This window comes from Petromyzon marinus, chromosome 34, assembly GCF_048934315.1.
Source record: "Petromyzon marinus isolate PM22_M1 ecotype Great Lakes invasive population chromosome 34, UKy_Petmar_22M1.pri1.0, whole genome shotgun sequence".
Classification (NCBI taxonomy): Eukaryota; Metazoa; Chordata; class Hyperoartia; order Petromyzontiformes; family Petromyzontidae; genus Petromyzon; species Petromyzon marinus.
Window position 1 is genome coordinate 8,725,702 of NC_133700.1, and position 27,914 is coordinate 8,753,615.

Here is a 27,914-nt window from a genome sequence, read left to right on the forward strand (position 1 = left end):
GGGGTTATATAGGTAAGAGAGGGGGGAGAAGGCAAGGGGTTATATAGGTAAGAGAGGGGGGAGAAGGCAAGGGGTTATATAGGTAAGAGAGGGGGGAGAAGGCAAGGGGTTATATAGGTAAGAGAGGGGGGAGAAGGCAAGGGGTTATATAGGTAAGAGAGGGGGGAGAAGGCAAGGGGTTATATAGGTAAGAGAGGGGGGAGAAGGCAAGGGGTTATATAGGTAAGAGAGGGGGGAGAAGGCAAGGGGTTATATAGGTAAAAGAGGGGGGAGAAGGCAAGGGGTTATATAGGTAAGAGAGGGGGGAGAAGGCAAGGGGTTATATAGGTAAGAGAGGGGGGAGAAGGCAAGGGGTTATATAGGTAAGAGAGGGGGGAGAAGGCAAGGGGTTATATAGGTAAGAGAGGGGGGAGAAGGCAAGGGGTTATATAGGTAAGAGAGGGGGGAGAAGGCAAGGGGTTATATAGGTAAGAGAGGGGGGAGAAGGCAAGGGGTTATATAGGTAAGAGAGGGGGGAGAAGGCAAGGGGTTATATAGGTAAGAGAGGGGGGAGAAGGCAAGGGGTTATATAGGTAAGAGAGGGGGGAGAAGGCAAGGGGTTATATAGGTAAGAGAGGGGGGAGAAGGCAAGGGGTTATATAGGTAAGAGAGGGGGGAGAAGGCAAGGGGTTATATAGGTAAGAGAGGGGGGAGAAGGCAAGGGGTTATATAGGTAAGAGAGGGGGGAGAAGGCAAGGGGTTATATAGGTAAGAGAGGGGGGAGAAGGCAAGGGGTTATATAGGTAAGAGAGGGGGGAGAAGGCAAGGGGTTATATAGGTAAGAGAGGGGGGAGAAGGCAAGGGGTTATATAGGTAAGAGAGGGGGGAGAAGGCAAGGGGTTATATAGGTAAGAGAGGGGGGGGGGAGAAGGCAGCTCTCACGCCGACTTAAGCATTTTCTTGCTGTGGTTGTCGAAACATCGTGATTTGTTTTATTTTCTACCTACGTGACTTTACCGAAAACCAAAGAGTATGGATTCCTGCAGTCACGAAAGCTTCAAATCAAGATTTAATTAGCAGTTAGGAGAGTAGCGACGGATTGGCTGGTGCGAAGGCAAAATGCGTTTTGCAGATGTACAGATAATGTACAGCACTGGAGTGGTGTTTGCACGTGTTGCGTAGATGCGGGTTTCAGGCAACCCTGCGATGAAAACGCCAGTTATATGTTCTCTTTTAAGGCAGCTTTATTGACGAATGCGAATTCTTCTGAAACGAATTTTGCCAACTTGTTTTTTAATGGACATGTGAAAAAGAGCTTTGTAGCTCATCGGATTCCTTCAGTATAGGAGGATTATGTAGGTCGTGGCTAGCAGCATAACTTTGTACTAGAGTAAAAATGTGGTCTTAAATTAAAATATACATATATACAGTAATTGGTGACGTTTTGGGCCATTGCCCTCAACATCCGAAATTATTTTAATTTAAAAAATCAGTGTTGACAAATGTATTAGTTTTGTTTTTGTGCATCACTGCTAATACATTAAATCAACTTTCATTTTATGCCAGAGAAGTTGAGTTCATATTGGTGCCTCTTGCCAAGTTATCATAAATTCAAACGTGGGTCTGGGCAGAATACGTCAAGATAAACCGACGGCGGAGTGGTAGACAATGATGGAGGGGCACAAGCTCAAGGGTGCAGACGCCAGACGGGTTGTTGTACAAGACAAAGGATTAGCAACTACTTTGTACGTGTGTAAAACTTCTTTTGCGCCGTACGTAGCCAACCCTGCTCATTGGAGATGCGGGGAGGGGGGGGACGACAAACTAAAACACAAAAAGCAGTTCTAAAGAAATTAGTTTTCAATGTTAGATTTAAAAGGCACAAGCTCCCAGTGGCTTCATAATATCAGAAGCACGTTCCAGACGGCCGCCGAAGCGCATCTGAAAGCACGCGATGCGGTGACCGTCTTTATTTGATGTTTAGCCAAAAGCCGCTGTGATGAGTGGAGCTCGCGTGATGGTTTAGGGGGGGAATTCGGCAAGCAGTTGAGCAGTAGAGCGATGATCGCTGATTTTGAAAAATATTAACTTGCGTGGAGTTTTATACCTTCAAGAAAACTTGATTTTACTCGAGGCAAGATGGCGTTACTATATTATTTTCCAGAATGACGTGCCTCTATATCTATGGAAAGAGCAAATTGGAAGCAGACGTGGGCTGCCCAAGCCTGACGAACCGACAAATTTCAAGTTCGTGAGAAGCCGATTCAAGTTGAGTCACTTGTGTAAAAAAAAGTGCTTTGTAAAACACAACTCACAATCTACCGCATCCATCATTAACACTGCCTTGTAAATTTAAAATCTGTCACGACACCAGGTGTGCACTCGATGTGGTTGGTTGGCCTCTGCTAACTTGACAAAGAAAATGGAACAAATAAAAGCAGATGTGCACCGAGATAGGAACATGGATTTGAGAAATTTGGCAAGTTAGAGATCCTATTCTTTGGGTCTTTCGGTAAAGTCACGTCGATAGGTTCAAAGTAAATAAAAAAAACAAAAAACTACGTTTCGATCGCAAGACAAGCGTTCGGGGGTTAGAAGCTAACCTCCCTTCCTGATGTTATTTTTTGTTATTTTCTTTGAACCTATCTGCGCGACTTTAACGAAAGACCCAAAGAATATTAATTCCTGCGGTCACGAAAGCTTTTAGTCAAGGTTTAAGTTAGAGGTCGTAAAAAGCGATAAGCGAAGTGGGTTTTCGCAGGAGACATCACGAGCAGGGATGATGGCTGGTTGGTCGAGACTAAGAACGGAGCGGCAGCTAACGGCCACTGCTAAAACACGCGAGCATCGCGTACGTCCATTCCCTTCGTCATTCCCGAGAGCCACGTCCGAAGATGCTCGTGAGTAGCTCATTTCGCACACGATATTGTCCTACGAAAACCTAAATCTTTCTATGAATTACTTTAAATACATAAATGAAAATGATTACACAAAAACTTCGGTTATAATAAATAAAATGAAAATAAATGTTGAAGCATTAAATAATAGTTTGTAAATGAAGTTCCCGTTATCTCACTTTACCTCATCACTTTTCCTCTCTTTCGACGCAGTCGTGGTGCAGAGATCCAGATGCCACTTTGCATAAAAGCCAAAAATCGCGGATAACAAGTTTGTGAAAAACGAGGAGAAAATACCGTATATGTATCATAAGGCAGCGTTAATGACACGTGCTGCTTGCAGTTATTTAAATTGTGCGATTTTCTTGAATAGTTTCGTAAGCCCAATGATCTCAAGAGACTCCACGCCAAACCTAACTTGGCTGTGTCCATTTATCTTCAACCATGCTCAAGAAACCTATCACACGGACGCACGAGAACATCGTATTATTTTATGTACAGTATACGGATTATTTTATGTACAGTATACGGATTTACAATGAATTTTTACGAAATGAGACTTTTTTTTTAAATAACGTTTTTATTCCCCTTGGTTATTTCCAAAATGCCACATAGCAAGGAATACTCGTGTACTGCGGTTGTAATTGTATTCAGAAAAGTATTTATCAGTAGCATAAATCATGGCCAGCAGTGCAATAATATACCTAACTAAAAGTAAAGAGTATTTACATTTAAACAAGCAGTGGACTTTCACCACGCAGACACGCACGCAGGCACAAACCCAAATACAAAAAAAAACTCAAAACAAAACTGCGTCCCTGATGACACTATAATTTACTCTCGAATGACCTAAGAATCGGCAAAAAAATATTTACAAAAAATAAAAACGCATACATTTGAAGCATTATGCATCATCGCACAACACGAGGGGCCTTAACCACACCGGACAAGCTCATCATTTGTCAAGTGGGGAAAGCCACAACGAATTGAAAATAACGGAACATTAAATTAAAAAAGATCGGCCAGGGAGAGCAGTAACAAAAGTCCCTAGTTTCGCGATGCCGAGTGAATTAACGAGATCCCAAACTGGAGGAGCAAGCAAAGATATTCTTTACGGAGAGAGAAAAAAAACATTTTTTTTCATCCTTCAAAAAGAAAACCCGACGCAAACTGCATCGATACTAAAGAACAATAAACAGAATTAACGTTTTCTTGTACTTGGTGCTGTTTTTGCATACTTGCCAAGCCCCTGGCTTCAAGCCTTATCAGGCAGTTTCTGTGGCGCGCACTCGCACGCACGCACTCGCACGCACTCGTGCGGACCCTCAAACAAACGCGTGCACGTGCACACGTACATACACGAATGTGTATGTACGTAAACACACACACTTCACATGTCACACAACGCTCGCTCTCACACACAAAGGACAAAGATCTTCCTCCCTGTTATAACTTTACATAGGCCGTTGGGGAAAGCGCTGTCAAGCGAGCACAATATGAAGGCCGACATGGCGTACGAAGGGGGTGGGTGGCCAGCACCACGCCCTGACTGCCGTTTGTTTTCCCAATGCTGATATTTAAGACACTGCACTCGGGTACTCATTTAATGTCGAGTTGACCTCGGCGAGGCCAAGGACCGGTTCAGATATCAACATCGGCACCGATGACTGCTGTGGCCTGGAATCGAACTCGGGTTGCCTAGGTTGGTAGCGCAGTGGACTAACCACTACGCCACCGCTCCCCCATACGAAGACAAACACTCACGCATGCTCGTTGTCAGACAAGACAAAGATCCTCCGTGTAGCCTTAACAGACTTTTGGGGCAAGTGCTGTTTAGCGAGCACCTCTGAAGGCCGGCACGTTATGAGGTGGTTGGTGGCCAGCACCACGCCCGGTCGCCTTTGTCTCCCCAGTAGCAATGTTTACACACCGCATCAGGTACTCACTTGAGGCTGAGTCGACCTAGGGGAGGCCCAGGACCGGTTCAGATAATCGTCACTGGTGTTGGCCGTGAGTGGGAACTCTGGTCGCCGGGTTTTTAGCGCAGCGTAGCGCTAACCGTTGCACTACCACACAGGCACAACACACAGGCGCGCACTTACACACAGGCGCGCACTTACACACAGGCGCGCACACACGCTCACAATGAAAGACACTCGCACGTTCAACGACAGGGACACGGCATACACATTCTTGCACGGCCAAGACCCACTCGCACGTCCTCACTCGCAGGCCGGGTCGCTCTTTCTTCCCACTCGCTCGTGAATGTGCCAAAGAGGAGCGCGGTGCGACGGCACAACGCCGGCCTTCTCTGGGCTTGCCCGAACGTAGGACGAAGCCAAACAGTCCCCCTTCCCGCCCGTCAGGGAACTCCCCCCCCCCCACCCCCCTCCCGGTCAGAGCCGCAAGCGACACGTGCACCGGGGCCGGCTCAACGCGTCTCTCCTCGCTCGCTCTCTCGCATTTTTGGTGTTTCCGCCTTCGCATGCTTTCCACTCAATGGGACGGGGGAGGGGGATTCCCAGTGCCGCCGAGAGCCATGTACACCAAGCCCACCCTCCCCGTGCTGCGCCAGTCCCTTATTGTACACAGCCCCCCCTCCACACCCCCTCAGTTTGTCAGGATAAGGCGCCCCCCCCCCCTCCTTCTCTATGACGATGGCCCCTAGGCACAATCGTGGCAACAGGGTAAAAGCAGGGCTACGCTGTACTGATGATCCCTAATGAGGGCAAAACCGGGAGTAACCGCACAGTTGCCGTGGCGCTTATACAGCTGCGATATCTCAAATAGCAGTCGCACTTCCGCCCGAAGCAGGGACCGCCGTGCATATATGAAGCGTCATCGCCGTCAGCCGTGATCAATCCGCTGCTGGATGAAGGCATACATGTATGTACATACACGCGCACGAGCCCTGTGGCGGCACGTGCGGGGAGGAGGGGTTGGGGTATTGCGGCTCGACACACCCACGATGCCGTTCGGGCTCATTGTATGAAATCGGCCTCTCTGTCACCCGACCGCTCTCGCTCCCTCCCCCAGCCTACTCCTTCTTCTCCTGCTTCTTGCCCTTCTTGCCGCTGCCCGCACGCCTCTGCCCCGACGCGGCCCGGTCGCGCGACGCCACCGCCGTCGCGCCTGCGGCCTCCGCGCCGCCGCCATCGTCGCCGGCCGCCCCGGCCGCCCCCGCCTCGCTCACGCGCTGCAGCAGCAGCAGCTCCGCCGGCCTCAGCGGCCTCCGGCCGGCGCCTCGGCCGTCGCGCAGCGAAGCCAGCACCTCGGCGTGCAGCTCCCCGAGCTTGAGGCGCAGCCCCCGCAGCGCCCGCCCGCTTTCCAGCTTCTCGCGCAGCAGCTCGTCCTTGCGCCGCCTCAGCGCGGCCAGCTCGCCCTCCAGCGTCAGCAGGGTGTCCAGCTTGCGCTTGCGGCAGTTCTGCGCCGCCACCTTGTTCTTGCCGCGCCGGCGGATGTCGCGCACGAGCGCCAGCTGCGGCTCGGAGAGCCGGTGGCCGCCCAGCAGCGCGTTGAAGTCCTCCACGGGCAGGTTGATGATCTTCTCCGTGGAGAAGGGGATCTTCATGGCACGCGCGCGGCGCTCGTCGCGGGACAGGCGCGTCGACGGACGGTCCTTGCTCGACGCGGAAACCGGCGACGGTGCGGACGACGGCTTGCCCTGCTGCTGCTGCTGCTGCGCCGGCGTGACGCCGGCCTGCAGGTTGTACGTGTGGTTGTGCTGCACGTGGTCGAGCGAGGGCGTCGCGCGGAAGCTGTCCGGGTTGCGGAAGTCCATGCGGCAGAACTTGCGGTACTCGGGCTGGTAGCCCCCGACGGCGCCCTCCTCTTCTTCCTCCTCGTCGTCGTCGTCTTCGTCGTCGTCCGAGGACGAGTCCACATCCATCGTCTCGCCGTCGCTGTAGCCCACCGCCCCCTCCTCCTCCTCCTCCTCCTCGTCGTCCTCCTCGTCACCGGCCGTGATGGACGAGCCGGGCGACGAGGCGCGGGGACTCGAGCCGAGAGAGAGGCCCGAGTCGGAGTCAAGCTCAGCGCAGAGGCTTGTGCGCTGAGTCGCTCCAAGCATCTCCCCCGCTTCGCCCTGCTGCTGCTGCTGCTGTAGCTGCAGCTGCTGCTGCTGCTGCTGCCCAGCATCGGCACCACTCTGCTCCCTGCTCATCGTGGGGACGCCGAAGAAGCTGGAGATTCCGTCGCACGCGGAGAGCAGAGAGTTGGAACGGGGCGGCGTCGGGACGGCAACGACCCCTCCGGTTGGGGAGGAAGAGGAGGAAGAGAAGGCGGAAGAGGAGGATGATGATGATGATGATGGGGAAGAGGAGGAAAAAGAAGAGCAACTGCCGACCGCGGGGGGGGCGGCGGGGCCGACAATGTCCATGCCCTCCTCGTCCGTGAGATCCATGAGGCTGAGCTCGTCGAGGAAGGCCGGGTCCAGGAGCCCCGTGAGCGCCTCGTCCGACAGGTCGGAGGAGAGGCGCGGCGCGAGCGGCGCTCCCAGCTCCATGTCCATGACGTCGGCGACGTCGGACGAGTCGAGCCGGAAGAAGTTGCGCGAGTGGCACGGGTCGAGTGCCTCGAAGCCGCTGCTGAAGAAAAACGACGACGACGGCGACGACGGCGGAGACGAGAAGGGCCCCCGGGCAACGGGGTTGGCGGCTCGCGACGAAGCGTCCCTCCTCCTCGTCGCGGCCGCGGCGGCCGCGGCGGCGAGGAGGAGGGCCGCTTCGTCGCGAGCGGCCACTCCCGCGGTGGCGGCGGCGTCGTGCAGGCTGACGTCGCGGGTGATGGGGCACGAGGAGGCGTTGAGCGACGAGAGGAGCAGCGAGCCCCGCGGCCCCGCGTCGCCAGCGAGTTCCGGCAGCAGCGCCGAGTCGTAGGCGTCGGGGAAGCTGTCGTTGGTGGCCGCCAGCGCCTGCGCGCGGACGCAAAGGATCCACGCAGCGTGTGGCGTTACACAGACTGCTGGGGGAAGTGCGGTCGGTGAGCGCCTATTAAGGCCGGAACACAGAGAGAGAGAGGCGCACCCAGTTTGGAGCTCGGAACCACACGGAGGGTTTCCGGATGATAATTAAACCTTTCCCATTCTGATGACGTACATGTACGTACGTACATAAAATAAAATATGCTTATCTGTACGTCTTCCCATCCGAAGACGTACCAAGGATCCCACAAGGCCATGCGGGAGGGCGTATGCCACAGTACAGTGCCTTTAAAAACAATGGCGGTATGCCTCCCTAAATAAAATTCACGCGAAGCCCCTGCACATTCCGAAATTCAGCGGGGAACGGCAAAGGGTATGACATTTAAGACGTAGGGGACGCGCGCCATCACGTCCCGAAGAGCTGCCCCGTCCTCACCTCAAACTCGGGCAGGGAGAGCAGCTCCTGCAAGTGCCGGTCCAGAGCGGTCGAGCGAGGAGGGGCGGCCCGATCGGCCACCCCCGCCACTGTCATCGTCGGCAGGGCCAGGTCAACGCGCGGCGGCGGCAGCTGCTGCTGCTGCTGCTGCTGCGGTGGCACGGCAACCTGCTTCACACAACCACCACCGCCGCCGCCGCCACTGTCAGTAATTTTCGAGTCACTGCTACTGGATTTGTTTGTTGGGCAGTTCATTGGTGATCATATGGAAGCCTATGGATCTCGATATCATCTCAGCCTATGGGTCTACGTAAGCCTACGAGTATCTACATGAACAAGTGCATAGAAGTCTGTGTAAGTCTATGAGTTTCCTGTTTAAGTTTGTGGGTATTGGGGTACGTGTAAGTCTATGGGTCTATCTAAGCCTATGAGTATGCAAGTCTAAAGGTTTGTGTATACGTCTATGGGTCTCAATAACGTCATATTAGAAAGGGGCCTTGAGATTGTGACTGGGATGACACCATCAGATCGCTCCAGTTGAAAGCCCGGTTTAATCACGGCTGGACGGCACAAACCTGGAATTGAACTGGGAATCTCAGCGACGCCGGCTCAACATTTTTGAGCCCAGGGTCCCCTGGCCACGTCGATCAACTCACGAATGACGTCGATGGCCTCGGCAGAGCACAGTCAAGAAACCAACCCCACGTAAATCTCATCATTAATTTTCCACGCCCATCGGTCAGAATCGTATTCCTTCAAACGATGGTTCCTTCAGAACACCTTCGTTGAAAGCTGCCAACATATGAAAACTCAAGGCCCCTTTCTTATATTGTAACGGCGATACAATTTGAACACCACTCATTGCAATTTAATGTCTGTTTCGAAATCCCTCATTAGAAGGGGGGGGGGGGGGGCGGGCGGAACCAGCGGGTGGGGGGAAAGAAGACCAAGATCTCCCTTGTAACCTACCGCACTCCATCCATTAGGGCAAGCGCCCTTATAGCAAGCACCAATTAAAGGCTGGCGGGCCGGATGAAGGGGTGGCCACCAGCACCACCAGTGCTGGTGTTTACACACTGCACCAGGTATTTACTTAAGGCCGAGTCGACCTGGGGTGGGTGTGGCCCTTGCACTCGTTCAAATATTCGTCATCATGGCCTGTAATCCTTCCGATATAATAGGAAGACATGGGGAGCCTTGCACCTTCCTTGACAACTGCTTTGTGAGTTTGGTTTGTTGCCCACCCTCCCCCAACACCTCCAATTAGCACAGTTGCCTACGTACGATGTATCTGTGGGTCTCTGTGGGTCTCTTTTGTCTGATATTAGGAAGCCACTGGAGCTATGCACTATTAAACCATCAAAGATTGAAAACTCATGTCTTTAGCACTGCTTTTCGTGTTTAGTTTGTTGGCCTTCCCCTCCCCCCCCCGCTCCCCGCACCTCCGATTAGCAGTTGGCTACGTACATTGCGAAAGAAGTTCAACATACACACACGAACGGAGTAGATTCGTGGCGCAGTGCGCCAACCGCAACGCCGCCGATAACCATGTTGCCCCCAGCAGGTGGTTTCAAGAAAACACACACAGGACCAACGTCGGGCCACATCCTCAAAATCAACAATCGGCCGCACAATGAGACTTACACCTCCCCCTACGGCACACAGAGTGTGGTCAAGGACTAAAGAGAAATATGCCTTCAAAATTCTGGGTGGTGCAAAGGGCTCCCACACCTGGTTACAAATCAGAGGCGTTATCGAACCGCCGGTGGGGGGTGGGGGGGGAGAAGATTGATGGATTCTTGCGTGCAATCAGGGGGAGTCACGCGAAGACCTCGCACACTAAAACACTTGGTGGCAAACCACAGTATCCTCCCCACGTGATTGCAGGTCACATGTAATGCGTCACCCAAAATAGCCTGTCGCGCATTTTTTGTTAGGGGGCCCCCTAAAATTAATATCTATTTTAATAAATTACGCTCCTAGAGCTCAATTGGCTTGTAATATTCTGTTTCGGTGGCAGCTTTTTTTAAAGCTTTATTCTTTATTGCCGTCTCTATATATATTTATATATATTTATATGAATCGCAATACAGTAAAACCTTGGATTGCGAGCATAATTCGTTCCGGAAACGTGTTTGTAATCCAAAGCACTCGTATATCAATTGTGATCACGTGACCCTCGGCAGACAAAGCGTATACGTACTACTCGTATTGCAAGACCCTCGCTCATCAAATAAATATTTCACATTTTTGCTCGTCTTGCAAAACACTCGCAGGCCAAGTTACTCACAATCCAAGGTTTTACTGCATGATATAATAATCGAGTAAATATGACATTCTTGCCATTCTTATAGTGCAAGGCTACCACAAAGGTGCTAGGTTTCACACACAAATATGGAGGGGGGGTTGACACATTGCTTTGTGGCTTTTACCCAGCCGAACAACGTGCGTGATAATTTTCCAAATTGGTAAATTTGGAGTGCGCCGCTGCTCAACGGTTGACACCTCTCCTTGACGAACGTCGCAGGATCTTTGACGGCCACTGCGAAGCGGCCTGCGCACATTTCTTCAGTTTAATACACCCGCGGTAATAATTCACCAGGGCGGCCCGCTGGGCTCAAACCACTAACCTCTTCAATGAGCGCCAAACGCACTAATCGCTCGACCACGCCACAGGCTTTCTTGCAAATAATAGGGTTTTAGTTAAAAACCCGGTTATATACCGGGCTCAGTGGGACGTACCTGCTAAAATAAAAATGGTTAACTTTTTTCGGTTTATAGCAGCAGCCGCCGCAGCAGCCTCGGGAAGGTGAAGAACGCGAACCCCGTATCTGGCATCACACGCAGTGCCTCACCTCGCTCCCCTCGCCGAAGGGAAAGTTCGCTTCCAGCAACTGCAGGCACTCGTCCAGGCTGAACGTTTCGCTTGGCAAAGTCGCGGGCTGTGGGAGTGACACAAGACAAAGATTCCCCCCCCCACCGCCATATACCATTAACAGACTGTTGGGGCAAGTGCTGTTATGATCGAGCACCTATGAAGGCCGGCACACGAGGTGGGGTGGGTGGCCAGCACCACGCCCGTCGCCTTTGTCTCCCGAGTGGCGATGGTTACACATTGAACCAGGTACTCGTTTGAAGCCGAGCCCGACCTTGGAGAGACCCAGGACCGGTTCAGATAAACGCCAAAATTACTGGTCGTGAGCAGGAATCGAACTCTGGTCACCGGGTTTGTGAGCGCAGCGCGGTAACCGCTGCGCGACCGCTCCCTCTGTGGGAGTGGCACCAACACAGCAATACATTGTGATGTTGCCACACAGGATGCCATTTCTTCAGAGACACTTTGTTGTGCCTGCGCACACAAACACACCCAGGGCTTAATATCCCACCGAAATATTTTCCCGGTGTCTCTAAATGGCCACAGCCACACAGGGTTATACTGGATGGAGCGTACCAGGTGAGGAAACATTTTCAGGGTCGCCAAACTCGATCGACAAGAACCCGGCTGAAATAAAATCTTCGTTACCGAACTCATGCCAGTCCACTGCTGGATGAAAGCCTCCGCACGCCGTGCGGGTCCACGTGGGTTATTAGACCACACCTTGACCGCACTTGCTGGCCGATACGGGGTTGGCAAATTGACGAGAAGCACGGACATTGGGAGAAAAGCAAATGCGGTACGACAATTAAATGCTGCAATGGCCTTTGTTGCCCCACATCATAGCAACCCACAGTTGCCTATGAATGTACGCATGATGAACTTCTGTCGCACGGTACGTAGCCAACCGTGCCATATACGAATCGGGCGCCTACAACTCCTGATACATACATGATGGTCTCCCATCCAAGCACCATCGAGGCTCAAGCCCCGATTAGCTTGCAGGATCTGATGAGATCGGCCGTTTTCCCGGTGACTCGTTCATTAGCAACACGCGCCCCAGGCTCGGTTTCAAAGCACAAGGGGTGTGGCTCATCTCATGAAGTGTCAGCCGTCTTGCTAAACAGAATTGCAATTAAGGGGGACTTCTCAACCTCGTTGAGCAGGTAGCATGTGTGGCTCGAGGGTCAGAGACACTGAGCCAGTAATAGCTGACTACTTCGCCTGCTGTACAGGAGGTCGTGGGTACGAGCCCGACTCTGACACCTGCTGTATATTTGGAGTTGGCGTCTCTCTCCCCCCCGCCCCCCCCCCCGTGGTCCCGTGGATTTTTCTCTGGGTCCTCCAGATTTTACCTCCACATTTTTAAACAACACGTGTTCAGTTGTATTTGGCTGCAATGCATTTGCGCATGATGAGCCACTTCGTTGAGCTATCATTTGTGGCCAGGTCGCTTCTGAAAAAGAGCTATAAAGCTCAGTGGGCCTTACCTGGTAACTTAAAGGTATAGTAGAAGTGTAGTGAATCCAAGTTTATGCCTCCAATGGACACTCATAGGCATACATAGACCCCGTAGACTTACACTTAGGCAGTGACCCACAGATGCACGTAGGGACCTGTAGACTTACTACTAGAGGTCCATAGACGGAGTTATGAATAAACCAAGTACTACTCAAGTGTAGTGAATCAATGGTCCCATCCCACTAAATAATACCTGCATAAAAAACTGTCATTTTAAACACAGTTTTTCACTTCAGCTACATTATGTAAACGTTAACTAATCGTTGTGTCTCGCACACGCGCAATTTACGGCGGGTACATGGCCAAGCTGGAGCGTGTTTGCCGCTTGATGTGGAGGTTTTGCAGGTCGGAGCCCAGCGGCGGCCCTGGTTAATACTGCGGGTGTAAATGTTGTGGGCTTACTCTCCCAACACACTTGTGTACTGAAGTAGTAACTAATTGGCACTTTTTCTTTAGGTGACAAACTTTATTAATTGGCTGTGTCGGGTGGTGGCGGGTTGTGCGACATTTACATGTACGCGATGTAACCCAAAAAACCTTTAATATGGATATTGGTCGTGAAAGCCTACTGCTACTACTACTACGTGTTAAACTGACCGTGGGTGTGTTGACCAAAGAATGATGCACAGTCTGCCAAATTTGATCAATTTAATCACAAAATTACTTCAGTGGGAAAAACCACATTGCAACATCACCCCCCTACTGACAGACCCATGCCCCACTTCTTACAGGCCGGCAGCATTCACAATCAGAAAATTTATTATTTATACTGGAGGAATCCGATGAGCTATAAAGCTCTTTTTCACAGATGTCCAGTCGTTCACCTTGTGCAGCCCAGGGACTGCTGCCACCTGTGGGTGTCCCCTTGGTTGGGACTACAGTTGGGGTGCATTGCAATGGGCCGAGATGAGAAGTGACGCAGAGCTAACTTGCAGAGCTAACTTGAGTTTGCCGAGGCTTTTTAAAAAAAAGCAAATTCCTAACCGTGGGCGCAAGACACCTATTTTAAATCGGGGAAAATTAGCCCGCTGTTGTTGCACGACTCCCAAGGGGACCCCCGCCCACGCTGCTCACCTGCACGAGCCTCTCATCAGACGTTCCGCCCTCCACAACTTCGCCCGTCTCCCCGTCTACCGCCTCCGCGTGCGTGCCATCAACACCGCCACCGGCTCCTGGGAGCCGCTCCTCCTTGGCCTGCCGCTGGCGGTGCAGCGAGTCGAAGGCAACGCGCTCCGCGCCCAAGTCCACGTCCTGACGCCACAGCACCTCGATGAGGTCCAGGTCCTGGGGTGAAACGCGCAAAGCAGCCAATTAATTAGCGAGGTTTTGTGTCACGCATAAAACCAACGTTCGCCCCCCCCCTCCGCACCAAACCATTTCACTCCTGCGCCAGAGAACATCACATCACTCTAGGCGTGTTACTTTACCGCAAAGCAGTAAAAAGTTACCAAGTGTATCAGTCTGCTCAAAAAGCACAATGGAGCAGAGCCGATTTCCTAATGGAAAGCTTCAGCCACCAGTGTAAATTCCACATTTCTCTGGAAGGGACCAGCCTCTCATAAGACACTTTGCTGCAGAGCGACACTCATCGCCTGCCGTGATCGCTTCCACTGCTAGATGAAGGCCTCCCCCAAGCCAACGCTTGCTCTTCCCATAGTTGTTGAGCAGACAGGGCATGACAGGATATGATGTCATTTGGGTGTATAAATAGTCACGCCACCTTCCCCATGTGTAATTTTACTTTGACCCAGGGCAGGCCACAACTTGTTTACAGGTCATCTGTGGGGTTTGTTTTTAAGTTTCCCTTACAAGCAGAGACACTTCATACTGCCGGGCACATGCACACGCATGTATGCGTTTCAGATTCGCGCAACTACAAGTCGTGATCAAGATCGAGATGACATCATTGACAAAGCTTGTCGATGCCAAAATAACTCGCCATGTGATATCAAACGGCAGATAATGGATATCCACTTTCAGTTCCTGGAACATCCAAAACGCTGGCAAAGAAAGCTTTTAATACACTTCCATTTAAAACAACTTCCACGGAAGTCGCAACGCTGCGTCGAACCTGCCGCCCCCGCAGTCGAGCTAAAACACGAAACAAGGATTCTTCCGATCCGGCGAAAATCCGTCCCTCCTTAAGATTCACCAAGCCAAGCAACAAAAAGCTATTTTTGTTGTTTGGCAGAAACGTCCGCGAGGCAGACCCCTATGGGGGCGGACAGGGATGGGCTGCCGCCTTGTTGTTTTCCTTGGCCAACGGTTACACAACAGCTTGCAGGTGGACACCCCCCCCCCCGTCCCAATGACGACGGAGGTGGGTTAAGAAACGGCGGGCAGATTGCCGGGTAAAAAAGAAAACCACAACACCACCGTGGGGGGGGGGGGGCAGTCGCCCAGAAAACAGCCTCAACGCTCAGCAACAGCAGTTGCAGTGCCCCACCCCTTGACTTGGGGCGACTTTGGTGCCCGCGTGCGTGCGAGAGAGTCGATGCCTTTGTGTGCAGTCGAAGGTACAGAAAAAGGGTGTGTGTGTGTGGACGTTTGTGGGCATGTTGTGTTGCCAAAGCTATGGAGCGGGGGGGGGTGGAGGGCAACACCCATCATGTGTCAGTCTCGAAATTAAAACAAATCGATCAGTGGATTTTATATATACTGTATATGACGATACTTTACACCGTTACCGGTCAGTGGTGGAGTATTTAAAGGAGTTAGAAAATTTAAAAAGGGGCACAAATAAACAGGAGCCCACTCACGGATTCATAAAATAGCGCTGACAATCGAGAGAAAAAATATATAATAGGTGACATTTTGGGCAATGTTCATTCTTCGCAGCAGAGATCCTTTCCTGTTTTACGGCAGTGTTATCGTCGAAAGTGCTAGAGTATGTTTAACACGTAATAGGCTTTCACAACTAATATTATCCATAAAGGTTTTTTTGGGGTTAGATCACGTGAACATAAATGTGTCGTTAAACCCGCCACCACCTGACACAGCAAATTTAGCGAGCTTTGTCACAAACGCAACGTGACATTCGTTACTACTTCAACAAAACCCTTGATTATGCTGAAGTATAGATTCATAACTGGTAAGGGATGGAGATGTCCTCAACAATCATTCATATTATAGTCATCTTGGTTGTCAGTTATGCCTGGTAACTAAGATGCCTTTCTTTGTGAGGGAGTAGAGATGGTAAGTTTTGAACCTATCCATGCAGAGATTTTGATGTATCCATTGCGCATGCTTCATTTTCTCCAGGCACCATGTAATGTTTTGTTCCAACATACGTACAAAACAAATGCTCAGAAAGTTGTTCAAATATCCCACGTAAACCGTTTAAACAATCGGCGTGTCTTCCCTGTGAAAACAAGTTAAATTACAATTAATATTTCTGTGTCAACATGTCCAATGGATATAAATAGTACACGTTTCTGAGTAAAGATTAAGGCTGAAGCCATCACGAGATCATTTTTGGGCACATTAATAAATCACGATGCAGACAACTTGAATAGTTTTTTTTGTACCAGACTTGACACCATAGTGCTTTTTTATATTTACATCAGTTATGGGCAAATGAGAGACAGAGTACACGTTGAATTAGAGAACACAAGCATTCGGTTGGCTTGGGGGTAGGACACGTTGCTGGAAGGGATGGATTCCAGAGACTTGAGGCTAATGACAGAACAGCAGCCAAAGGAGGGCACACACAACTCAGCCAACATCAGCTGCTGGTTGGATTGTTCACATCGCATGATCATAGTTCAGGGAGGGGCCCTTCATCCAGCAATGGACTAATCATGGCTACGTGATGGATTTTTTTTTACTAAAGCATTTGTTGTTTATGGCGAGACGGCGTTCAGATGCGAGACACGCTCATACATTTAGGAGCTACTAATTATGAGAAAGCCTTCTATTTTGAGATCGGAGACCATGACGAAAGGTCACTGTGACATCCTGGTAAAGCCAGCCAAGGTCCGTCAGTCATAAAGCAAACAAATATTTATGGAATGAATGGACAAGCTCCAACCACACTGGGGTATTTAACTGGCACTCAGAAAATGCCTCGGTTACTTTACCACATCTGGATATGGAGCAAGCCAATCGTGCCATGTTGCCTTGTGGCAGTTTGGTCCTTGGAAACCTCTCAGGGCTGAGCCACGGGGGCATTTGGCAGGAAAAAAAAAGATCTCTTGTACATGCATGATGGTGAAAAAGAGTGGCAGATGCCTTTAAAAATGTTATTATAGAAAGGCTAAAATACTGAGATTTGCCACGAATATTAGTCAATCCTATGCTTACAACTAGAACAAATCTGAACAACAAAAAAGTTTGCATTTAGGCTGCCAAAAATACCAGCCCAGTGGTCTGAATAAAACTAAAGCTACTATAAACTTTTTTTTTATTTTACCAGGTAAGGCCCACTGAGCTATACATCTCTTTTTCAGAAGTGACCTGGCCACAATTGATAGGTCAACAAAGTGGCTTATCACGTGGCAATTTATAGCAGCCAGTCACCAGTTAAACACTTTATAAAAAAAAAATTATACATTGCTCATTATCCGCGAATCAGATATATATTCCGCCTCCGGGAGCGTGACAGTAACGCTGGAAGACGGCAGAGTCCACTCACTGGTCCATGCCAAAGCCAGCGAGTGCATGGTGCAATACGATGACAACCTGTACCCTTGGCCAGGGGAAGATTATTTATCTGTTTAAACAACCCAACAACCGTCACCTTTTCTCCCAGCAACCCCCCCCCACCCCGTTACGATTTCACCGCTGCGTTTTCGGGTTGCACCGTTGCGTGTTGCTCGGACGTATATATACATGTAGAACTTCTTTCGCACCATATGTAGCCAACCGTGCTAATTGGGATGTGCGGGGGGGGGTGAAGGACATCCGACGTTTCACTTCCGCGTGCTGGGAGCTTCTGCAGGAGCGGGCTCACGATAACGAGGACGCGAGCCGCTTCCTGAAGCGGCTCCCAGCACACGGGAGAAAAGCAAAGTCGGATGTCGTGGTAAACCAACACCGCACGGCGCAACACAACCACAATCTAAAAAAAAAACCCACCAAACCATAGCACAGCTGTGCACGGCACAACCGCACGAAATCCTATGCAGCAGTACGATTCAACCTGACTTGACAACACCGCACTCCTATCACTGGGTGCTTTTACGAAGCGAGCAACCAATGGAAATCGAGAGCCCTCCCCAGCTAGTTCACGAGAACGTAACCCGATTGGCTGGCTGAATGTTCGCGGTCGGGAGGAGATGGGCTGCGATATCAAGCTGCGTTGAAACACATCCTGGGGGGGGGGGGGGGGGGGAGAGCTAACGCTGAATGTGTTCGCAATAGACACATTGCCTTTCCCCAGCAGTCACATGATGGAAATTTGACACTGACCACAGGGACAAGCAACACTAATCCTAACCCACTTCAGACCGGCTGTTTTTTTTACAACCATTGTTCCAGGGAGAATTCGCATTTCAAAGCCTCAAGCTATTAAGGGACATCTGCTTCACGCAGACGGAAGGATCCTTTGTTCTGTGGGCTCGTCCCAAAAATAAAAAATAAATCACAGATTACCTTGTGGTAAATTCCCAATCTGTCCTTTGTTCCTAGGCTTGCCCCAAAAGAAAAACACATCACAGATCACTTTGTAGAAAATTCCCAATCTGTCACCAAGGCTACCACGGCCTGCCAGACAATCTAGAGGTCATCATCGCGCTAGGCAACAAGGGAGCAGACCCCCCCCCCCCCCCCCCGTAAGGGATCTGTGGCCAATCCCACTCTCCCGTGTTCTCGTCGGCGAGAACCACCAAAGCGTACCATCTGCCGCAAAGTGCAGGTTCGAAAAAGGCCTGCGACGTTCTTGATCAATAAATTAATCCCATATCAATATATTATAAAGTATTGTTAGGAAAGTCCTCCCGACAGACGTCGTTGAATTATCGAGTTCTGCGGCCCTCAGTACAACAAAACTGCCATTCGACGTCGTCTTAAGCACTGATCCGCCAACCCTTGCGCGACCGCTCTACCCCTCAGGACTCATCGACTCTATGCCAGTTCCAATCCAGTCGCAAGTAAGAGTTGTTGCCAGACTGCTGGTGATAAATGCCATAAACATTGCCATGGTGCCTCACAGGGTATAGGAGATATATGCGCAGAAAGACAAAATTCCCCCATATAGCCTTAAGACTGTTGGGGAAAGTGCTGTCAGCAAGCACCTATGAAGGCCAACACGGCACACGGGGGGGGGGGGGGGTGGCAGGCCACCACCACGCACGGAAACCTTGGTTTCCCCAGTGGTGATATTTACACACCAGCTAATCATTTGAGGTCGAGTCGACCTAGGGAAGGTCCGCGACCCGTTCACATAATCGTCACTGGTGTCGACTGTGTGGGAATCAAACTCTCCACTACCCCAGAAAGGCGCCCACACTCACACGCAATGCTGCGCCCACGACTGCGGCAGTGACACCTACGCATAGCCAGGGTGGAGTAACTTCGGCATCGAGTTCTACTTGGATGAGTTACGTCCGGGGCACCCACCAATAGAATCTGGTTGGGGGGGGGCGGATTGCATGAGGGCAGCAGCGAGTCAAGTGCTCCACTTTTGGACTCGTAAACACACGCACACAAATGGTGGTGGCAGGAACACGGTGAGTGTTTACCATGCACCCCAGCCATTTATTGTAATCCTCTCCGGCTCGCCAAAAGTGGACAGGGTGGCTTGAGGAGGTTAGTGCTGGGTCTGTGTGAACGAGGGCATGGCGCTCACCCAGCGTGGCTAAGATCCTGTTTTTCAAATCGCCTATTTTCCCATTACAAGATCTGACGTATAGCTCTCCGTCTATACACTGCTGCATGTTTATGATGATGTATTAAGAGCTGAATGTGTACTTTTTTGACGCACCACTAATTGACCAAAAGCCAACGCCTGTTTATGTGCCTGGTTATTAAACATACCATTAATTAATTTCAGTCCCATGTTGGTGTCTAATGATAATCTTTTAAAACGACAGCCCTTTGTAAATCCACTGTTGGATCAAGGCTACCCCTCCCCCACTACCTCTCATGCCGTATAAGTCGTGGGAGTTAAGATATTACTCACAGGACCGGTTAAGATGTCGCGCAACCACTGATGCTAGCCTTGGCCAGGAATAAAACTCAGGTCGCTGGGTTCGTAGTGTAGTGCATTTACGACAAGTCAAAAGCCACTGAGTCTCAAAACACATTTGTGATGTGTGTGGCTAGGTGGTGCTCACTTTCACAACCGTGGAGAGGACAAAAGGGGCCCCAAAGTTGACCCAGACCAGGAATCAAACTCACTTTCTTGAATGGGAGGCCCTGTTTCTTCTTTACCAACTAAAGCTGGAGGACGGCCATGAAACTCACCGCACACAATCAGGCGGTCGTTTTTTTACCACCCCTGCTGTACAAAAAATATCCCTTGTACTCAAATTATCCCCGCGCATTGTGAACCAGGAAACTACCCCCCCCCCCCCCGCTTAATTAAACAAATGCACCGGCACTTCAGTTGAAGAAGCCTGCGATTTGCCGGTACAGCGGTGGATGACGGCCAGTGTGATGCGTGGAGTGTTGTGTGTGCGTGTAAACTATTCGCACCACAATGTTTTGCAAGAGGCAGGTAACACCACCACTAAAGCGACACGTGCATCTTAGGGCGGGCGGGCGGACGGGCGCGAAGACTTATGCAATGTTATGCAAACCAACTCTGTTCACATCTGTTTCAGACTGTGCAATTACGAGCGTTTCTCGTGGCTTAGTGATAATTTGCAGGAGTCTTGAAGCATTATTTAAGCCGATTATAAAGGAACAAAAAGAGGGCCCCGCGTAATTAAAGTGGAGGCCCATTGTTAATTGGCCCTAACCTGTGATCCTAATGGCCCACAAATAATAATAATGTGTTGCCTGCCAAACCACTTCTCAAAGATGAAATGTGACAGCACACCTCTAGCATGCGATCGTGCGAACTTTCTCCCGTGCCACCACCGAAGCACAGTTACCCCTGCAAGAACCACTGCGCTGAGATAGGTTTAAAAAAAAAGACCGATCAGAGTTTTATCCAACCACAGCTCTTCTTTCATCATTGGTTTTCAGTTGGTTAAATATTAAGCAAAGCCTCACCTCTAATTTCCAAGAAAGGTTTAAGGGTTATTGTTAAGATTAATAGGGGGGCAGGGTTAGGTTCACAGCCCAGGGGAGATATGACCCAGTGTTTGAGTTTGGGGATTGTTTTGAGTTAGGGATTGTGGGATAGGGTTTAGGGCTATGGTTTTGTGATTATGGATTAGGGGATAGGTGTTAAGGTTTGTATTCGGAGTTATGGTTTAGGGTTATGGTTAGCATTCAGGGTATACGGTTTAGGGTTTGGGGTCACATTGTTTAGGATTGTGGGTGAGGGTTCGGGTTTATGGTTTTTAGGAGCCTGGGACAGTAAGTAGTGCATAAATTATCGCTTTTCTGCCCCAGGCTACATTATGTGGTTGAAGTGGACACTGTTTCCCTTGCAAGTTTCTCTTCTCGACGTTACATAAATAACAATTAAGCATAATCCATTCTTCAACATGTTTGCTCAGGCCGGTGTCCTGTATTTAACCGGGTGCGGGGCAGGTCTTTTGATAAAATACCTCTTGAGCAAGGGAGAACAGAGGGCATGTACACAAGGGGAGCGTATTAGGACTTGTACACACCCACCACCTGGAAGATTACGAGATTAATCGTTTTGTGATCTCTGCAAGAGCAATGAATCAACGGCTCTGTTATCTACAGGAGCAAAAGTTCTGCAATACAATACCCCGAGAGAATGTGAAAAACGCCTCTTGTAATGATAATGTATCTATCTACAAGCTCACGACCAATTCACCTGCAACGCTTCCTTCAATATCTCGAAAGCTAAGCAGGTCCTTGAGAGCCTGGGTGGTGTTCGGATGGGTGACCACCAAGCACAAACCAGGCCGTTGTTATAGTTCGAGGTGGCCGCTTGCTGCTACCTGATCAGGCAGCAGACGCCACGTGCAGCAAAATTAAAATTGCACTGAAATTCTATGCTCCCCGCCTTCGCCAACCCACAAATGGCCAGCAATGGTGAAGTATGGGCAAATAACTCCCCACGACCCGCAACTCTGTAGGGAGGCGCCCTCATCCAGCAGTGGATCGTCAAAGGGCTGCACCGGTACAATACCCGACCACGAAGGCACCGATGTTCAGACCTGTCAAGAATGAACGGGGTTCTGTCATACAGTCAAAAACGGTGCTAACAGAGGGTCAGTCAATGCCTGAAGTGACTCCTGCCAGAGGAATGTGGAATGGTCACCACTATCCTCCCAAGTGTCACCAGCAGAGAGAGAGATGGGGGAGTGGCGCCCCATCGACTCAAAGAGCAAGGGAGCCATTTTGATGGGACTGTGACATCAATATCTAAAATACCATCCAATTATAAAATGTTATCCAGCAGCAGTCGCAATACTGTACACTTTTTTGATCTTTCATCGTTCCCTTCACGTTGGGATTTATTGGGACTATTGTTTGTTTGAAGGCGTGCGATCAATCACCGCAACACGTTCCCATTACAACATCGGCCTATGGTTGTTTAAAGCCAAGCATCAAAATAAAGCACACAAAGGCCGCTTCGTAACCAATGTTCAAAACGAGTTGGGCTGATTTAAAATAAAGAAAAGTAACGTAAGACAGCGTGCGGTTAAAATGGTTAATGTTTCTGTGCGTGCCGTTGTTGATCCTGCTGCTTTGGGTGACTTTGGTAGGGGTTAAGAGAATCGTGATAAATGATTGCACCGTGCAGACGTATGTGTTGAGTGGACTACGACCTACTATCGTTATTGTGCATGGACCATCGGGAGCATCATCGATCGGAGTGTAAAATAGATTTTGACACACGCGGCCCTCGGGATGCTCAATGCTGTAGACCAAGCGACGCCTATGACAATCCGACATGCATCGGAGGGGTGGTGGTGGTGGGGACGCCCCATTCAAACACCGACACACAAGGCCCGGATCGCGTTCAGCTTCGAAATAAATCAAAATCCGCGTGACCGTGAGATTCCGGCTCGACTGCAAACGACGGCAAAATCAACGAAAGACAAACGAATGAATGAACCGACGATTGAAACCCCTACACGGTGCGTGTTGTGTGTGTGTGGACATGTGCGTGTGTGAATACCTCTTTCGTAAGTTCGCTGCCTCCCACCGGCATGGCCTCGGCACCAGCCGCCAAGGGCCTCTCCTCCAATGCACGAGCCTCCTCCTGCCCAGTAGTCCGGGTCTCCACCACCACCACACCACCACCTCCTCCTGGCTGCCCCTGTCCCACCACCTCCACATCACCACCGCCACCGCCACCCACACCGCCGCCGCCGCCGGCTTCCGTCTCGACGCCCGCCGAAGACGTCGGAGAGCCCGAGGCTCCGCCGTTGCTGTGCACGAGCCACGCTGCGATGTCCGTGGTGCCGGCTCGAATCCGATCGAGGGATCGAACCTCGTCAAGGAGGCGTCGCATGTCCCAGAAGCCGTCGAGGACGGCCGCGTCGGGATTCTTTGGGTGCAGGGCTGGTCCGGGCCCACCCAGACCCAGACCAGGCCCCAGGAAGCCGGGTGTCGCGTCCCAGCCGGGCCGGGTGTGAGCCGAGCCCTGTACCAGCAGCAGGTCGTGAAGGTGGTGGTGGTGGTGCTGCTGACCGGGCCCTCCCATCAGGTAGGTGTCCGGGTCCATGCGTAACAAGCTGAGCATGATGGTGAGCTGGATAAGGCCCTCTGTGAAGTACTTCTTCAGCGGGTACATGCTGCCGGTGTTGTTGATCGCTGGCGGCTCTTGACGGTGGCGGCTGGCACTTAAGCTGCCCTTTCTCGCTCCTTGCTCTATTAACAACTCTTCCTCTTGATAGTAGGGCTTTGCTTTGGTGGTCGTCGGTTGTTTGGTTGGTCTTGCTGCTGCTGCTTCTTGTTTGTTCAGTTGTTGTTCCTCCTCCTCCTGCTTCTTCTTATACAGCCGGCTTCTGCCTCCGCCTTTTTCTCGTGCAGTTGCCGTGACTTTATATGGCCTTCCTGATTCCTCCCACGAATGCTGGCTCCTTCCCCCTTTGCCGATGCTCCTTATTACCACTGCTGTTCGCCTCCAGAATTCTGACGTTTCGGTCAAGACGTGCTGTGAAGACGCCCTTCAAGCTGCTCGTTCATCCCAGTTGCTGATTCTGATGTTTAAATCCTCCTGCTGCTCCCGTTCCCCCAGCTTCTTACCACGACTACCAGTGACTTGCTTCCTGTAACAGTTACGTATTTATTGCTTCTTTGTTCAGGCGTATTATGGCCGGTCTTTCGTTACATAGACGACTCCCGTGTAGTAAACGTGTAGTGTATACAGGCCAGCGATGTCCGATTCATTAAAGAGAGACACGCGGGCGAGAGGGTAGCGGGGGGGGAGACACACACAAAGGAGGCGAATGGGGACCGGTGGGGGGGGGGGCTTCCCAAAACTTCTGGATCAATCCACGGGCTCGACCCCACTCCCTCCCCACACTCGGGTCCACGCCGAACGTAACGCAGCCCTCTCAGCCGATACGCATCAGCCGCGAACGCCCTCTGTACAACAGGGAGGGCGGGGGGGTTGGTGAGGCAGCGACTTACACTTAATGCGATTGCCTCTTTTATGGGTAGTAGTAATAGTAGTAGTAATGATAATCAACACGGCAAAAGGTGCGATTGTTGTAGCGCTTCGCTTAAAAAGCCTCCAACGCGCCTGCCCTGACAAAGGCGACCACGCATTTGCCTTCAACACTGACAGCGGAAGTCGTCGTGCCCCCCCGCCCCGCCTTAATAATTTATTTACTTTTTATGCCCTCCCCACCCACCCCATGGTTTAATTTAAATATTACAGTCGCCCTGAGGGCACACGCGCGATGCAGTGTAAGCGGAGAGTGCGCGCAGCGATCTGCCTAGAGGGCGTTTGTTATTACGTCAAGTAACGCCTCGATGCGGCGTCTCTTCGCGAACGCCGGGCCCCGGCTTCCTGGACGGGGTCCCACCAAAGGGGTGCTCGCGACGTACCGAAAATCGACAGAACAATTGAGGGTATTGTTAAAAATGTGTTATCAGTCATAATTTAATTTAAAAATATATACATTAATTAACATTAATGTCGTAGCATTATGCGCTTAAATTTTTTTGATTGTACGGTTAACCCTATTCTGGTAATTGGAAGACGATTTGGTTGCTTGATCGTTTGTATTGATAGACTACAGACAGAAAAAAATACCCTTGTGGTCCCCCTACTGTGACTTGCACATTGTTGGACCACTACACGTGGTAAGGGGCTTCGGGGGGTGGGGGGGGGTAACACAAGGATGCATCGATCCATCGATTCATATCGATTCATAAGCCCACCGCAGTCTATAGTAAATAACCTGCGTAGAATCGCGTGGTACCACGAACCTATGTTATTCGATTCGCGTATTGAAAAACATCGTTCGTGAAGGGGTCACGTGATCTCCACAGCCACTGAAGGCCGCTCTCCACATGGCCAATTAAAGGTCACTTAAAACATATAGATATCGTTTTTTAATCCGTTGCTAATTGCATTTTTAGACACTGATATTGAAACAGGCTTTCAAAATCGATATCGACCAGCAACCCTTAGAGGAAATAATCGTTGAATTAAATTGTTATTTTAAGTGGCAGTAAACCTTTTGTGTATTTTTTTTTCAATGTACGGCTGAAATATTATAGCAAAGTAGTAATAATATTTGCATATTCTTGGTTCTTTCGGTAAAGTCACGTAGATAGAAAATAATATAATGAAATAAAATAAGAAAAATATTAATATTTTATTTTCAATGTATAATTTAATTTTTTTACTTTTAATTAGATTTTATTTAAATTTTCTATCTACGTGACTTTACCGAAATAACTAAGGATATAAATTCCTGCAGTCACGAAAGTTTTAAGTCAAAAATAATATTTGCCTTGCCAATAAATGTTTTATATATGTATATGACTTGTGGTTGTGTTTGATATTTTAATGAGATTGTATACCGCACATTTTGACATGCGTCTCCACTGCACCTTCACTTTGCCTCTACTTATTACATCGTGCCCACATATGCCACACACGTGTGACATTCCAGTTGGGCTATTGCCTCCAAAAAAGCTAAATTGGAGATACTCCAAAACCCAAACTCAAAACGTCTCTTCTTGGGGTTCCACAATCGCATTAAATCCCAAGAGACACCCATGCGGACAGCAACAGCTTGGCGAGATGTTAACTCCCTCGCCTGCTATGCAGGAGTTCGTGGGTTCGATCCCCGACCCTGACTGACGCCTGCTGCTGTATATTTCAAGTTTGTGTTCTCTGATCTCCACCGTGGTCGCGTGGAATTTCTCCGGGTCTTCTGATTTCCCCTCCACATTTGGAATCGACATCATGCGTTTAGAGTGTTTAGCTGCTATACATTTCCACGTGAGTATAAGCCAACTTCGTTGAGCTATCAAGTGTGGCCAGGTTGCTTCTGAAAAGAGCTATAGAGCTCAGTGAGGCTTACCTGGTAAAATAAAACATTTTATTGTTTAGTTTTAGCTCAGAGGTGTGAGCCTAAGCTGACGGGTATCAGACACAGGCCCAAGCGAGGGCTGCACAGGTTTGCGACCTCCCAAACGGTTCGCGACCCCCACCTCTTTCAGCATTCCCGATGTAGGCCCAGGTGGGGGCTACAGACACAGGCCGTGTGTGTGTTGAACTTCTGTCGCACCGTAGGTAGCCAACGGTGCTAATCGGAGGTGCGGGGCTAAGGACAACAAACTAAACACAAAGAGCAGTTCGAAAGAAATGAGTTTTCAATCGCGATGATTTAATCCTAAATGGCTTCAGTGGTTTCCTAAGATCTGAAGGAATAGAACCATAGAGACCCAAAGAAACCCACAGAGACCCATGCTCAATTGTATGTTGAATTTCTTTCGCACCGTACGTATCGAACCGCGCTAATCGGAGCTGCGGGGGGAAGGACAACAAACTAAATACAACGAGCAGTTCGAAAGAAATGAGTTCATTGTATGTGTGCATGTTGAACTTCTTCGGGCAGGGCTACACAGGTCGCGAGCTCCCAAACGGTTTGCGACCTCAACCCCTTTCAGGATGCCCACGTTGCGCTCTGACAAGATTGCATTTCTTTTTCTCCTCGTCCTTTCCATTTTGCCTGCCCCAGCTATGCCCCCTTCCCTCACCAATGAAGTTGTTTTGGGGCCTTGGGGTCTAGGAACCAAAACAGGTCGGGGCGCCAGACTACCAGTATCGTCATCAAACATTGCCAATCCACTGCTGGATGAAGATCTCCCCAGGATGACTCCATCTCTCGAGGACCTGTGATATAACACATCCCACAATCCACCAAGCCGATTGCATCGTTCTATTTCCTTGGAAAATGTCATCCCGTGCTTTGCTACCAATTTGTTATTAGTCTTAACCATCGGTCATCGTCGTTTCTAGTTACTAACCTCAGTGATGAATATCTGATCTGTACCTGGGTATCCCCTATGTCGACTCAGACTTAAATGATTACCTGGTGCGGTGTATAAACATCAGCACTGGTGAGGCAAAGGTGACTGGGCGTGATGCAAGCCACACGACCCCCAAGTGCGCAGTGGTGGCCTTTGATAGGTAGGTGCTCGCTAACAGCACTTGCCCCAACAGTCTGTTAGAAGGCTATACGGGGCATATTTTGCTTTGTATACACAACTTCTGTTAAACAGCAGCCTCCAAGCACATTCCAGCCAGAGGTTCCATCAAGCGAATGTAAACAGAGAAAATGTGTTTACAACGTTCACCCATTTCCCCGCTTTGGAGATGGACTCCGTCTGCCTTTCAATCATTGAACCTTGCTCATACCAGAGTGATACATTTATAGAGACGTCACGAAGAGCATAGGGATATAGTACAATTTGTTCTCCTACAACGCGTGTTGTTTTCAGAACGCGAATTAGATATAAAGCAACGAATGTATTAGGGAACACATTTTTTTCGTGTATAACACGATCGAATAGAGAGCAGAACTTCGTAGCGCGTAAAGGAATAAGCGGATGTAGCGTCACGCAAGGTGGGATGCTGCTGGATGCATCGATAAGCTTATGCCACGTGCCAAACTCTTTGTTCGGCCTGCGTACACGTCTGACGTGATCTCGTGGACTGCGCTTTACCCTACGTTATGTATTATTTATTATAACTTGATTTTTCCACAACGCGGTGTTCTCCGG

At 50.1% G+C, this 27,914-nt stretch overlaps 1 protein-coding gene across 2 annotated transcripts; it reads right to left on the bottom strand.

Annotated features, from left to right (window-relative positions):
• Positions 1–1,031: 1,031 nt before the first annotated feature.
• On the bottom strand, positions 1,032–24,474 carry NFE2L1 (NFE2 like bZIP transcription factor 1). 2 transcript variants are annotated; one of them, XM_032965596.2, is made up of 5 exons: positions 22,840–24,474; positions 13,704–13,913; positions 11,089–11,175; positions 8,234–8,401; positions 1,032–7,788 (listed from the first exon to the last, which is right to left on the bottom strand). In XM_032965596.2, the coding sequence occupies exons 1-5, from the start codon at positions 23,455–23,457 to the stop codon at positions 5,914–5,916; spliced, it is 2,958 nt and encodes a 985-aa protein (XP_032821487.2). In that variant the 5' UTR covers positions 23,458–24,474; the 3' UTR covers positions 1,032–5,913. The 2 variants fall into 2 exon arrangements, with proteins under 2 accessions (XP_032821487.2, XP_032821486.2); XM_032965595.2 differs by having other exon boundaries at positions 8,234–8,404.
• Positions 24,475–27,914: the final 3,440 nt, after the last annotated feature.

Coding starts and splice junctions, on each gene's coding strand:
- NFE2L1 (XM_032965595.2), bottom strand. CDS start 23,457: ATGTACCCGCTGAAGAAGTACTTCACAGAGGGCCTTATCCAGCTCACC. Junction 13,914..22,839: donor GCAGCGAACTTACGAAAGAG/GTATTCACACAC, acceptor GTTTCACCCCAG/GACCTGGACCTCATCGAGGT. Junction 7,789..8,233: donor TCTCCCTGCCCGAGTTTGAG/GTGAGGACGGGG, acceptor GTCCGCGCGCAG/GCGCTGGCGGCCACCAACGA.